The following is a 15,422-nucleotide window of genomic DNA, read 5'->3' as shown; positions in this document are numbered from 1 at the left end:
ATTCAAACTTCCAGTCCTAGCCAGACTTTAAAGTAAATATTTCTCATCTCCTGCAACTTTTATGCACTTTGTGTAACACCAAATACGCATAATAACTTACAGGTTTGTGCTTCTTTCAAACTTCTTTAGTACACTCAGAAGCGATGTGAACCCCGCTGCCTTTCCACATTTGTACTCCACCACATGGAAGCATCTTTGGAATTGTAGGCTATCTCTATTTTTGTGCATGGTACAGCTCTCAGCATACAGATGTTAAAAAAAACGACAGTTAAGACAGTATCTTAGTTGTCTCCACGCTTCTGTTTTATCACTAGTTTGGGTTCCAACACAGCAGGGCTCAAGGAAAGCGAGCATTCCAGTAGCAACTGCACTGCTTGTTTTGTCTGAAATCAGGTCTGACTCCGTCTCCTCTGAGGATGCACAAAGTGCCCTTGACCTGGTGATACACGCCTGGTACCGGAATGCATCTTCTGTGAAGTTTCTTTTTCCAAATAATGTCGGCCATGGATCCTAGACATTAATTTGTGCCCCATGCCACACTCATGCGTAAGGGTGTGATTCAGAGAAACTGCGATGTGAGTAACAGGAAGAGTCGTAACTCTTAGTCACAGAAAAAAATTAATAATTTCCAGCTTTCTGCAGCCTTGTGTTCTCCTGTTCCCTGGATGTGGCTGCAGTCACAGATCCAGTGACTGCTGGAAAAGCCTCTGCCCTGGGCTAGACTGTACAGGAGACTGAAGTGTTTGGTTTTTTTTCAGAAAGCAATTTTCCTGTACAATCTTTTTTCATTATTTCTCACAGATATCATATGGTAAAAAGAATATATATTTATGAGAAATTTAGCTTAGCCTTTTTCTGCTGTTAGATGTTATCATATCACCATCACTGAAACCAAATACAAGGATACTTCTATAATTTTAAAGTATTGTAATGGTACATGTGATTCTTATGCGCTTAGATTGTTTGCCACAGGAGATTTTAAAGAGGAAAATGAATGAATCAGAAGGGACCTCCTGATGTAGAGGGGAGATCATTCTTCCTTTGGACAGATAAATGATACTGCTAAAAAAGAGACACTTCTAAAAACTGGAGGGATTGTCAGAGGGAAAAAAGCTCTTAAAAGTGCAAGATGCAGACAGCCGGGTCTCAGAAATGACTGAAAAAAACTTTCTGGGAACTAGAGGAAACTGTATAGTTTGCTTCATCTTAAAAAGTGAGGCTAAAGCTTGGCTACAACTTGACTAAAAATGTGCTCGAAAAACAGCTTAACCAGCTCTTGCAAGGACAAAATGGGCAGGGAGATATTTGTTTATAAACATCAAAATTTGTATTCTGTCATGTCAAATCATTTTCAGGTTTTTTCCATTTCAAAGGTTACCTGTTTTAGTTTATACTCTAATAAAAACAGTACTTTGACCTTTTTACGTGAGTTTAGTTTCAAGAAGGTCTAGTCAGATTTAAAGCTTAGTGCTGCAACAAGAGTACTGCTCAAGTTTATAAAAAACATACTTTAATGCTATTGTAGGTAAGACTTTGCAAACTACCCAAGTGAGTTAAAAGTTCAAGCTCCACTGAGCTGTGATTCTGGCCAATTTTATAGTACATTTTTTTTCTAACATTTATTATACCTCTGGACAATGTCTTTGGTACAGATCCAGCGAATGCAGCATAATTAACCTTTAAACTCATGTTCGCGAAGAAAAACTGATAATTGGAATTAAATAATTCAGGCCTCTTATCTCAGAAACTGATGTGTTAAGGAAAAAACATGCGAATGGGTGTGGTTCCACTGACTTAAAAGAATGTTGAATTTTCACCTGTATGCCAGTGTGAACAATTAAATTTTCAGGGTTATATGAGAAATTAGAAAGCTATTTTATTGTCAAGGATTCACATCTCAGAAGTTGTTTTGTTTGCTTCTGTGTTTAAGTGTGAGAGGTGTCATGAACCCAAACCCAGTCTCAAGTCATTCACCAGTTTGAGATTTTACATCTATACCTGTATTGGTTTCAAGAATTGTTTGCAGTCTGTACATTCCCTGTGATGCAATTCCTCTAAAGATACGTGGTAGACACATATTGCTGACATTTTTCTTCAAAGTAACCACCAATGAGACCAGGATGAAACTGGTGGGAGCTTGATTTTATGTAATTCTTCATTCATCTCTTCACCTCTCCATTGCACTTTACATCTCTTTGCCGATATCTATAGTTTTGATTTGTCTCCAAATGTTTTCTTCTTCACTTGGTGAACTCTTTGTACTTTAAGAGACCTATTAGAAACATACTACTCAGTTTAAACATACTGCTAAAATTACACTCACTTTGAGAACATTAGTTAAAAGATTTTCAGAAATGAGGCCATGACTGGCTAGCCGTATAAACCAGGACAACAGCAAATGTTGAACCGTCTGAAGTTTGGGAACCACAGTGAGCTTTGGAATTTGATTTTAAACTGAACTCTTGTCTTGTTGTGAACTCATCTGTTTGTAAGTTTTTCTTATTCCATGAGAAAACTTCTCAAAAGCAGAAGAAGGGTGCTAATGTGTGCAGAGGCATTAACAATTCCTGTACAGAAATACAGATTATGGGTTTGGTTTATACTCCTGAAAGAGACAATCGGATGGGAGATAAGAAAAAAAAAAAAATGAAGAGAAAGGTTATCTTGAGGTCTCTTCTTATGTCACAACACAAAGTCATGGTGACATTCAATGTAATAAGAAATGACAAAAGGAAATACTTTTTTAAAAGTGTGTACCTCAACAGTAGAATTTATGTCATTAGAAGATATTTTGAACAGAGATTGCAGGAAATTCCAACAGGGGTTGAAAAATTGCCTGTATGACATAAAAACTCAGAAATCTAAAAGGATAATATACTTTTAAAAAAGTGATTTTAAACCATCTCATTCAGAGCTTAATTCACATTTCACCTATTAGCCAGTTGAAAGGGGCTGACGTCTGCCTCTTATCATTAAGAAATGATAATGTCTCATCCATCGTGGCAATTCTCAAGCAAGGATATAAAATTTAGAGTATGGTTAAAAGAGACCAGGGTGTACAATGTACCTGAAACGTAGAGATGCCTCAGAGATTTCGCTCACAAACAGGGACAAACCTTCAGGAAAGACTTTCACCATAATAAAAAAAGTAAAAAAACCTGGGATAGATGGCAAAGGAATATCCAAGCCCCTTCTACAAGTCAGCTGCATGCAGAGAATGCCCCTACTTTGAATTTTCATGATATGGTTGAGCCAATGGTTATGACACAAAGAAATTAAGCAGAGGTGCAGTTATAGATACCTGCATCTGAAATAACTTGATATTCTTTTTTAAAAGAAGACAGGAGAACTAATGCACAGTCTTAAGAGGAGATTAAATCATTACTTTGCTTAGTAAAGGTGTTTGTTGTATCAGATATTCATAGAACCTCCACATTTTTCTTTACAGATATCCAAACAGGCCACCCTTCCTCCATTCAAACCCACCCCAGACAAATGCCCATCTCATAATTTCTTTCATTCAAGTAATGCCAACATGCCTCTCATCAGCAGCTTTTCTGGTCCTATTCAAACAGAGGTGAAAACCTCTCCAGATGAGCAATGTGGGAATTAGCAAAGGGAAGAGTAAATGATCCCGTTCTTAGCAGTCAGCTCTTTCACACACCATGGAGCTACTATCTCAAAAAAAAAAAAAAAACGCAACTTGGTGAACACCAATACAGACAAACTTACCAGTATCATAAAAAAATCCACATAATGCCAAACACCATAACGCCATACATAAACTCCGCTATTATGAAAGCCATCACCAACATGTACACTACTCTTATCACCACAGCGGCTTGTTATTTTTATACTGTCACATGTTACGGGAGCTATTGTACAAAACGTATGCATTTGTGTGTAAAATTTGTCATAGCTGAGGGAAGATCCTGTCATAATACTTCTTTTGAAGCACAAAATCCAAGACAGCTCAAATCATCTTTTGTTCAGTGCAAGCATAAAATGAAGCTCTTTCAGGATAGCCGCCCTTTCGGCTATTAATTGTGCTTGTGGCATTCTGGTTGGGAACAAAACTGCCAGTCAAACACCATAGTAAGGCAAAAAAGTGTTGCCTGAAGGAGCGATCGCTTAAAAAAAGAGCTAAGATAACAGGCTTCGCTGATTTCATTACTTTAACCAGTATTCCAGTTCTCACATGAAATGAGCTCCTTAGCAATACCTTACTGTTCCCAAGCTATTTCTAAGGCTGATTCTGAAGTTGGTATGTAATGGTTTGGAGAAAACAAACCAAGAGATGTAGTTCAGTCTCTCCTCCTTCCTACATTCTGGCTCTGAAAGTCCTCTTTGTATAATTAAGAGCAACTTTTAAAGTGCTCTTCAAATTAGGAATTAGCATCAACGACATTTATGAAAATCCTTGTAGATATGTCCTTACATTGAGCTGGAATAAGCCGCACACTCACTAAGCTTGGGATGATTTCTGGCATTTGCCCACTTTAATAAGATGCTGGAAAGGTTTTATATTTAATTCAGGCAAATGAGTTGGACCAACTTATTTTCCTCTACTTAATAATTTCATCAGAACTTAGGGATTTTTGCTTGTTTTTGAAATAATGGGGCATGGACATCAAAAGAAAACCACTGTGAAACCGTGGACCACTGCATAATGATATCATCCACTGTCTGATTGCAATCAGAAGACTTGATTATGCTACACACACTTCTTGTGTTTACTGTGCAGAGAGAAGCATTTTGCCATGCAGGAAAACACAATACTCTTGTTTGCCATGTTCTGCGAAGAAATGTCTATGTTTATGGAATGGTATAGAACTATGCAGCACTCTCCAATGTGGCATTAAAAGCAGAAATTATCTGCTTATTGGGGACCTCAGATAATCTTCTGAGTGCTGGTGTCTATTAATGTGGGACTAAACCTTGGCTAACACAGCTAAACAGCTTCTAGCACCCAGAATAGCTCATTTAGATCTAAATCAAGTATCCCTGCTTATTATGCACTGGATACGTATGCACATACAAGTAATATTTATAAGTGCACATATACATTTATATGCATATACTCAGACATACAGATACTGAATTCCAGTAACTACTTCTCACAGTAATTCCCTTTGTATGACAAAATAACACTTTACAGAATCTCGTTTAGCTATAATGGAATGATGCACATTGAATCTTCCTCTTTTATTAAAGAGAGGTGGATATTCTCCTGTTTTGGGTCTGCTCTAAGCACCCTCATAAGAAGTTTTCATAAAAATAATTTGTACATTATTCTATTATTTTAAAAAGAAGTTGTGTGTTTACTCTTCCCCACACATGAAGCATGTAATTATGACACATAGTGAATAATCATAATAGCCTCATATGCTAGAATAGCTATTATCGTAGATTAGCTTTGCCAGAAAAGGGGCCAGAGCAAAAGAGGTAGGGAAGGAGAACAAAAATATTTATCTATGTATCTTTCCACTTAAATGTCTCATGTTCTATGAAGATGTATTATTTTAATTAGGATATTTTTCTGAGGTCATATATGGCTTTGAAAAGGCTGTGTTAATTATTGGAATTAGAGCAATGCTCAAATTGGGAACAGTTTGGAACATATCATGTCCAATATTCCAAGAGAAACACTTGAGGAAATATATTTGACATGTTAATGTAACATTGTTTAGCAGAGAATATATTTAATAATTTAAGATACATGGGTTTAGCGCTTGGTTTGGTGCTGTGTTTTTTCAAACACAGAAAGAAAATGGAAGGAAAACATGCTCTTCTGCTCGCTTCCGCAGCAGCATCCATTTCTGTCCTTCTTCCTGGAATTGCACAGTCTCAGAAAAGAATAAATAATTTACCCACAAAGCAGACATGCTCAAGCTGGCTCTGCCAATGCTCAGCCCAGGAGGGAACTGTGGAGAAACTGGAGCAAAGCCCAGTTGCACGGAAAATGCTGCATTGCCTATAGGTGACACACTTGCTTCATCTCCACCAAATGAGGAAGCCTCCTGTCCCTTACTGCATGTGGCTGTATGCATATCCCCTTCTGTACATGCAAGTAGATTAAATCTAAAACAGTATAGAGAGTACAATATCTAGCTCATGCTTTTCTAAAGGAAAACTTACAGGTCGCTGTAGACAAGTCCATAAATCTGTGCTGTGCTGTGATGGTAAATTCCTCTCAGGATAATTAAAAGCAGGATCACAACAAAAGCTGGAAGCCCCCAACTCAAAAGGAAGTAAAGCAGATAGCGCCGTTCTGTGTGTTCATCGTTCATCACCAGGACATACCAGAAGTTAACAGCCTAAATAATAATGCAGAATGTTAATCAGTAGACGTGGTGGATGATTAGCTATCCCAAGAAACAAATCACTCTGAATGTCATAATACAGCATATTTCTGTCCCAGCATATGTGCATATATAAACATTTTTCAACATAAATATTTTGCTCTCATTTTCTTTTCTTAAGTGATCAAAAGAGGCTGATTATAAAAGAAGTATGAGTATTTATATAACTGTTAGATTTGGGATTAGACTATTGGAGAGGAAGTGACACCCTGTTTAGTACAAAACACTATTTTTGCAGTGCAAAAATAACTTTGTGGTGCAAAAGTAGCTTTCTTCTTGCATTTCCATTGCTTCACATAAAAGACTGACTGACTATTGCTAAATGTGATCTGTGCTGAATCTTTTTATGCTGTTGTTCAGCTCTACGTATCTTCTTGTAGGAAATGCACAAACGTCCTTCAGTGGTTCTGACTTTGGCTCCATTCTGGGCTCACCAGTAGAACAAAGACATGGAGTGAGTCCAGCAAATGATCATGAAGATGATTAACAGGCCTGAGCATCTCTCCTAAGAGGCTGAGACACCTGGGACTGTTCAGCCTGGAGAAGAAAAGGCTCACAGGGATCTTACCCATGTGTATATTATAAATAACTGATGGGAGGGAGTGATGAAGAGGGTGACAGACTCTCCTCACTGGTGCCCAATGGCAGGACAAGTGGCAATGCGTATAAATTAATATACATTAAATGCCATCTGAACACAAGAAAAAGCTTTTTTTACTGTAGGGGTGGTCAAACACTGGGCCAAGCTGTCCAGAGAGGTTGTGGAGTTTCTGTCTTTAATCAAAACTTAACATAGTCCTGGGCAACCAGGCCTAGCTGACCCTACTTGATCTAGGGTGCTGGACTAGACAGTCTCAAGATGCCCCTCCAGCTTCAGTGGTTCCACAATTCTGTGTAATATTTGTACAAGATTTTGAGAAAAAAATACAAATAGGTGAATGCAAATTCACACGCATCTCTACAACAATCTGTCTTCTTATGCTCAACTCATCATCAAGTGGCATAAGTATTTAAAACCACACATGAATCAAAATGATGTGGATTAGTCGAAATCTCTGAAAAGAATCGTCAGTATGAGTAAGGAAACCCTTCAAGTAAAACAAAATACTTGCAGTTTTGCTTGGATCTTTGCATTTTCTTTAAGAGGTTAATAGTAGAAACACTTCCCTATGTGCTTAGCATTTTTTTATGCACGTCTACACAGATGACTACTTTCTAATAAACACCTAAACTATTTATAATACAAATATGATTTGCAAAATGTTTCTTCATGTCCTCCTTTTCAAAGCTACAACTCTGCATGTTATATAATTATTTCTGGCCTTTTGTATGAGGTGAATAAGGGATTAATTTTGTCTTATTCTGTCTAGGGGGCATTTAATTCAAGCTTATGCCTCTAGCCTGTGTTGACAGACAACGGAGAGAGGACAGAGATCTTCAGGTACTGATTCATCCTTACCCAATAATATTCATCCCTTTCCATTGTCTACACAGGGATTTCATACATTAATGTTGATTTATATGCTTAATTTGCAGCTGTCAGTTGTTAGGTAAGGCCCATATACAGTGACAAGACAATTGCAAAGAGGTTATTTTTGTTTGTGAAATTTTGCAGATTACCCTCAGGCAAGGGTGTGTCCACCAGTTTGTTCAGACAGACTAAGTTTTCACAATCAAGTACTTAATTAGTGGTTTGTGGATTCTTTATGTAGGTCTCATCAGTTTATCATTATTAAAGTGGTTTTTTTGTGATTTATATAGCACGAACATACAATACTTTCTATCATGAATCACAAAGCACATTGCATATGCTAAAAACTTGTTTTAAAAAAAAAAAACGTTAGTTTAGTAAGCATTTTAAATGCTCCCTTATAGAATGATATTTTATTAATATGTCCAGTGGATTTAATGATATTAATTAAATAGCAATTATTATGGCCTTCTTTATTTTCATATGGTGATTGGTGCCATGTGAACAAAGGCAAAATTTGTTTCCCTTAAAAGTACACAGGAAAAATCCTACCATGTAATTGTAACTGCCCTGCGTAGGTTGAAGGAACACAGAAAAACTATTAATTCCACTGTTGGACATTCACAGGGAGAAAACATTAAACAGATGAAAGTCGTATTTTGAAAAAATTATCCACAGTTCATGGAAAGATTTGGTTGCTCGCTTATAATCTCCTTTTCTTTCTTAACTTTTACAGGGGATTGAAAACCCATTCAAGATTCTGTTTGTCACCTTATGCCAATAAATATTCCTCAAATTACATGCCCTTGTAGTCCTGACTAGGCTGTGCTTCACCACAAGCAGTTCCAGACAGCAAAATCCTTGGACTGATTTATGTCGTTATGCTCAGGGATTGTTGGTTCCACTAATTCTGACAACCTGGTGAACATTGTTCTCAGTTGCCCGGCTGAGATTGCTTTCTAAGAAATTGTACCTCATGTCCTTGCTCTGTGTTTGCTTAGCCATATTTACCTATCTCACCTCATTTATCACATTTAACACTCTAACAGCAGTGCTGCTGCAGAGGTGTAAGGGGGTTTGGGTAGTTCTCCATGTCCTGCGCAATCACATTTCTGTCTTCATAATTGTAAGTTCTCATCTTCAACCCTTTTTGATGTTCCAAAACTTAATCAATGAAATACAAATAGTGGAGCTATATTTAGCAAATCCTTTCCTGTTGCCATGCTGCAACAATAACCAGTCCTACAGAAGAATAAAACATACAGTCCATTTCCCAGCTTCTCAGGTGGAAGCACAAATGTACAAGTTCTGATTGCTCTGATGTAGCGTGCAAAACAATTATGTATTCAAATAACACTCTAATGAGACAATGTGAACTTCAGTGAAGTGCTTTGTTTTATAATGAGGCAATTAATTGAAATTACCTTTGCAGAACCAGGGTGGGTGGGGTTTTTTTTTTATTTCTTTATTTATCTGTTAACTTACCTTTAGTGATAATCTGTGGATACATGGTAAACATTAGCTGCAAAATACTTTAAATAAAGTCTTTCTCAACTCCGTGGGAAAACTTCTATTTCCCTACTTCCTTGTTTTTAGGAATGGCCATAGCTTTCATTTTCAGCATGGTTGCATGCTTTTACAAATTCATAAATCACTCTTAAAAATAAGCATTAAACTTATTGTAAGATAAATACTTGTCTTACAAGTCCACAATAAATTTATAGAAAATTTAAGGTGCCATTAAATTCACAAAGGAGGAGGATTCACGTATGGGTGACAGCAAGCTCATGGCATATACTCTGGTTTGCTTATTGAACTGCCACTTTTACTGTCAATTTACTCCACTGTAGAAATGGCTTAAAATAGTACAAAAACTCCACTTTTTCCCAAAATTTTACTCTATGTCAGAACTGGCAGTTGAGAACTACACTACTTTAATTTTTTCCTCAAAGGACAGCTTTTAACTTTTTTTTGTAACATTCTATTTTTTTGGTAACAAGTTAGAAAATGCTAAGAGAAGAAAATTATTTTTCCTGACAAATGGTTGTCATATACTACAGATTTGCCATGGGAAGGACAACAGAATATCGAAAGGCATCCTTACTGTGTCCTCCTAACATAAAAGTGCAGATTGCCTTTGAAAATACAGGCAACATACATTTGTATGAAGGGACATTTGTCAGGATGAAGACTTCTGAATTTCAGACATTAGTACAAGGCAAATATTTCAGGCTAAGTTCACTTTGCAGGCACAATGAGTTATGTACACCTTACTTATCCATCTTCTTCTGCAGTCAATAAAACTTCATCCTTAAAGAACTAAGTAATGTTATCAACATTCTGCAACTTATAAAAATCTCCCTACAAAAGCCAAGAAACAAGACGATGTGATATAAAGTGACAGGAACAATCAGACAAACAAGGATGATTTGATATGGCCTTTGTTCTGACTCTGAAAATGAACCAGGTGGTCTCTGAGGTCCTTTCTGTTCCCACATTTCAGTCAGCAAGTGGGTAGTAGCCGTGTGTGTAGTACAAATACTAGTACTGAACATAAGCCTACAAATATGAGGAGCTAAAAACAGAAAAAGAAGTAGAATACGAAGCTATAGATTTAGTTGTTGCAGCCACTGGTAAAATATGACAAAATGCTAAGTATAATTACTATACCTGGTAATATGCACAACATGGAAAGATTAGGACAAAAATGTAAGGAAGTTGTCCTAAAGTCTGGAAAGTAAAGATCTTTGGTGTGAACTACAGAATTGAATCTGTATAGCTCCAACGGTACTGTTAAATTCATGTTTTCCTATAGACTTTTGTTTCCTGGAAATGTTGCTCCACCATCTTTTGAGCACTTAAAATTGTCTGGATGTTCTGGATGTTTCAGTTCCACATATCCGCACATAGCTGCACGCTTGATTGTCACACTCACCCACTTCTGTATGCAGTGATCAAGACTGACGCTAGCAGATTTGTATAATATGAGTGAGTGAAAAAAGGTATGCATTACGCTACACAGCCTCACAGAGGGCAGAGCGGCTGCACAAGTGATACAGAATCTGTCCGTATTTTTGCTGTTTCCCAGACAGAAGTATTTAAGTATAAATACATTATTAATTCTGCCTTCCAAATCAAGTAATGTGTATTAAGTATACCACGCTGAGAAATATAGACATGCGTTTCTGAGGCACTTAAATCTGCCATTTAGACAACAGTGGCATCTAGAGTTCCCAAATCAGTTTGATTTTCCCTTGCTAATGTTGTCATGGGGACCAATTAGAGCTCAGAGATGTCCCCAGCACTCCATGAGTGCCCTGGCATTGCTTCCTCCTTCTGCAATGAGAAATATAAATTGAAAACGTTTTCTCAATCTAGAGGAGTAAATTGTAGCTGAGGGCTGGGCTGATCTATGTTTCAAGTGATTTATTTCCTTTTGGGTCTTTCAGACTTCAGGAACTATTGGCAGCTGAAGACCTGCACCTATAAAAAAGGGGCAATCCCCTTGATGCTGAGTTTTTCTCCTGGCAGCTCTTGTCAGCCCATCACTCAGCAGGGTGTTGCGGATTCTCTCTTAAGCACCTTGGTCCCCTCAGGCTTCCATGAAGAGTCTTCATGATGAACACAAGACTGAGGTTCCACTAAATGCAATGGGAGACGTAAGTTCTTGGGACTTGGCTGAAGTCTACTTTGACAAAAATTACAAGGGATTTCAACTACTGGCATAAAAATGGCCAGTTGTCAACAGCCATACAATTTTTTGTTGTTGTAAGTGGTTAATCCTTGGAAGAGTAAGCCTTTGAAATGGGAATCCGTTTGCAACTTAATGTCATGTAACGTGTAGGATGGGAAGAGGAAACACTATCAAACACTGAGCACTCAAAACATGAGATGTCCTACTAAAATAGCAGCTTATAAGTATTGCTTTGTCTGTCCATAACAACAAATGTTCAAGAGATCTGAAGCAACTTAGGAAAGAAGAGAATGACCAACTGTGAAGACCACAATTTACAGGTCAAAAATAATTTAGGTAGAAAGTCATAAGCCAAGGTAGGAGAAGTACAACAGGAGAATTTCTGTACTGAGACAGGAGAAAGTAACATCCACTGGAGAGAATATTCAATCTTGCTAACTGTATAAATTCGGGAAAAACAACAAGACTAAAAAGAGTACTAGTATCACTAGAGATGGAGCAGTTTAGGTCTCTTTGCTCCATTTTCATGAGCGGCTGCAGCAGCAGTGTACGTGACACAACATCTGCTCGTAGCTTGTGAAGACCACAAGCAGAGTGGACTTGTTAGAGAGGCTGCGAGGGTTCTCGATGAAAGTGAACCTGGCATAATCCCAGAAAAATGCCAGATACCACCTGGATGTCACCAGGACACAAAGCTGTGTTTAAATTTAGCCTAATTTGCAATTCTTGGTTTGGTCCAACAACCCACATATTGGAGGATTTGTATGGTAATGTATGGAGCTGTGTATATAAAGCTGTATGGTATAATAAATGTGCTATGGACAAATCCAATTAAAATAATAGACAAATTAATGGCATAATTCATGCCTTAGTGCTAAATGTACATTTCTAGATGAGGGCATGATAATGTATTTTCCAAATAACCTCACAGCTTGTTATTTTGACTAAATTACAACTGGTAATTTTCCCAAACAAATTTGATTGCTCATGGTCTCCCACATTAGTTCAACTGTTTTTTACGGTATTTACTATTATATAATGTGCCAAAAGAGCAAAGGAGTTGGTGAAGGGGCTGGAGCACAAGTGTGATGGGAGCGGCTGAGGGACCTGGGGGGTTCAGCCTGGAGAACAGGAGCTGAGGGGAGACCTTCTGATCTCTGAACTGCCTGAAAGGAGCTTGGAGCATGGAGGGGGGTGGTCTCTTCTCCTGAGTAGCAAGTGATAGGATCAGAGGAAATGGCCTCAAGTTGTACCAATGAAGGTTCAGATTGGATATTGGGAAAAATATCTTCACCGGAAGCATTGTCAGGCATTGGAACAGGCTGCCCAGGGCAGTGGTGGAGTCACCATCCCTGGAGGGGTTGCACAGACACAGAGATGAGGTTCTCGGGGACATGGGTTAGGGGTGGACTTGGTAGAGTTGGGTTAATGGTTGGACTCGATGATCTTAAAGGTCATTTCCCAACCAAAATGATTCTATGATCCTATGAAAATTCTGGCAATATTTATGAATGTATATACTCCTCATTTTAATGCAAACTTATGAAGGTATGTTTGTCATATTATACAAGTCTAATAAATACAATGTTACTGACTCAAAAAATTACAGTGTAGTTTACACTTACATTTCACCTGTAAGAGACTTTTTCAAAACACCAAATAAGAGATGCTGAGGAAGAGTCCTCATAGGGTTCAAATATTTATCCCTGGAGCTGTGACACTCTAGGTTTAATAAAGACCATCTAATGTTTTGCCTCTCTAGTAGCATTGATTTGCAGAGGTACATATACTATGATATAACAGAAACACATTCCAACTATCAGTTACTTTTACAGAAGCTGAAAAAGACTGAGAGACCAACCTGAATAAGCATCCAGCTGAACTGGCAGAGGTAAAGGTAATGGGTAACAGAGGCAAGGGCAGAGCAGCTTTCCTCTGAGAGATGTTGGCTCATGTAAGCAGAAGCCAGAAAGGAAATCTGCAGGGAAAAACATGAATACATGCACATTAGAATTAAACAAAATTAATTTAATTCTGTTTGGAAGTAAAACATACATTCTGTTACTGTTCCAGAGACTCAGGAGAGACATCTTGAACACTTAATATTCGGCCAAAAGAAGTGACTCTTTAGCACTGTCAGCCACAAAACTGGCTTTAAAGTTTTTTGCAGGCAACCTAGGATCCATTACATCCATATGTGAAAAGACTATCGAGACATTTAATATTCATAGCTTAGTATTGTTCCCCAGACTCATTGCCATGCAACACTAGACACCAGTTTTGTATCTGAGGGTGGAGGTTTTCCTCTATAAAATAAAAAGAGACTGATTTCAGTGAGGCCAGAAATTTTATCAGCAAACAGACTCAAGAGGCATTTATTGTCTTCAGACTGTCAGGCATGTAGCAATATTATATCCCATCACATAGGACAGCAATACTGTCGACCAAGAGCAGGCCAGGATACTCACAAGGCAGATGTTTTTTTTCCACAGACATACCAAATGTCAAAAGATTATACATCAACGAGATAAGTAGCCAATGTATTGTCTAAAGAACAAAGGTATTCCAACTCCAAGTGCAATGGACACCGACAGACAATTTCAATATAGCACTGAAAATTAAAACACAACTTGGAAACTTTCAGCTCTGTTTTCTGTTAATTTCTTTACAGAGGAAATAGTTCTACAAGCAGACTTCATTAAAGAATTAAAGTGTCTATATAAAGAAAGGCTCAGTTTACCTACTGAGTACCTGCAGTAACTGATGACTTCTTTACTTCACAAGGAATGTACTAATTTGACTAACAGCAATTTGCCTTCTTAGTAATAGCAATTCATGGACTGTGCAGATTGATTTGATGTATATAAAATGAGAAGATGGGGTATGGAAGGAAGTTTTAGTATATCAAGTGATTCGGCATACACCCGGACATTGTATTTACAATGAAAAGACATGTATGTAATTGGATAACTCTTATGCAGTCTCTCTACTACAAAAAATCTTCTTATAAAGGCAGGGTCTGAGTGTTGATAGAGAGATAATGTTATCTCACCATGAAATGGAAGAATAAGAGTAAGCAACTGTGTTAACAACTGGACAAAACCAATTATGAGATGCATTTCATTACCTAAAGCAAAAAATGCACTTTTAGTATTTTAAGTGGAGATCATCACTCTTCTGCTGAGAACTGGAATCTAACCACAGCCACATAACCATTCAAGTTAATACACAGTTTAATATAGACTGCTATTTGCCAAATTCCGACACTGATAAAACAAATTCCATTGTCTGGATCAGGTCAAACATACTTTAAATATGTCTGCAAGAGCTGCCTTCCATGAGGGATAAACACAAGAAATGTTTGTGTAAACAACTCTGTAGCACCAGCCACCTCAAACAGTGCCAGTAGTTTCTCCTTAAAACTTAAGCAAATGTTTCTTAAAACAAGCGAAATACAACACACATCTGGGTGCAGAGGCGTTGCCACCTTTTGATCTCTGAGGGCTTGTGTATACGTCAAGCACAGACAGGCTAGAGATAGAGACAAGGGAGGGATGAAAACACAAGCAGACTGATTTAGTCCTGGAAACATGTTTTTAGCACCTTCTGAACTACATGTTGGCTTGAAAGTGTTCTGCATCTGTAATCAAATAAACTGTCACTAACTTTTTCAAGAAAAAAAAAAATCTATATATTAAAAAAGAGAAGTATCTCGCTATGTCAACAGTTTTCCAACCAAAACCATGTGGAGAGTCCAAATATTTGCTAAAAATGCCTACCTTTCAGGCTACTGGCTTCTGTTCAAGAAGTAAAGCAGCAATACAGCTGAAGTAATCACTCATCTAAGAATTCATTGTGATTAGTGGCATTACAGTTTTAGACCCAAAAAAAGAGC

At 37.7% G+C, this 15,422-nt stretch overlaps 1 protein-coding gene across 1 annotated transcript in view; it reads right to left on the bottom strand.

Moving 5' to 3' along the window:
- Positions 1–15,422, bottom strand: part of ADGRV1 (adhesion G protein-coupled receptor V1) — a 288,101-nt gene that overhangs the window by 77,458 nt on the left and 195,221 nt on the right. The window contains exons 86-87 of the mRNA XM_065656969.1: positions 13,389–13,505; positions 6,139–6,317 (exon numbers count right to left, since the gene is read on the bottom strand). Of these exons, the coding sequence (XP_065513041.1) occupies positions 6,139–6,317; positions 13,389–13,505 (296 nt within the window). The remainder of the gene's footprint in view (positions 1–6,138; positions 6,318–13,388; positions 13,506–15,422) is intronic.

Source organism: Caloenas nicobarica, chromosome Z (genome assembly GCF_036013445.1).
Source record: "Caloenas nicobarica isolate bCalNic1 chromosome Z, bCalNic1.hap1, whole genome shotgun sequence".
Taxonomy (NCBI): Eukaryota; Metazoa; Chordata; class Aves; order Columbiformes; family Columbidae; genus Caloenas; species Caloenas nicobarica.
This window is presented reverse-complemented; position numbering and strand designations above follow the sequence as displayed.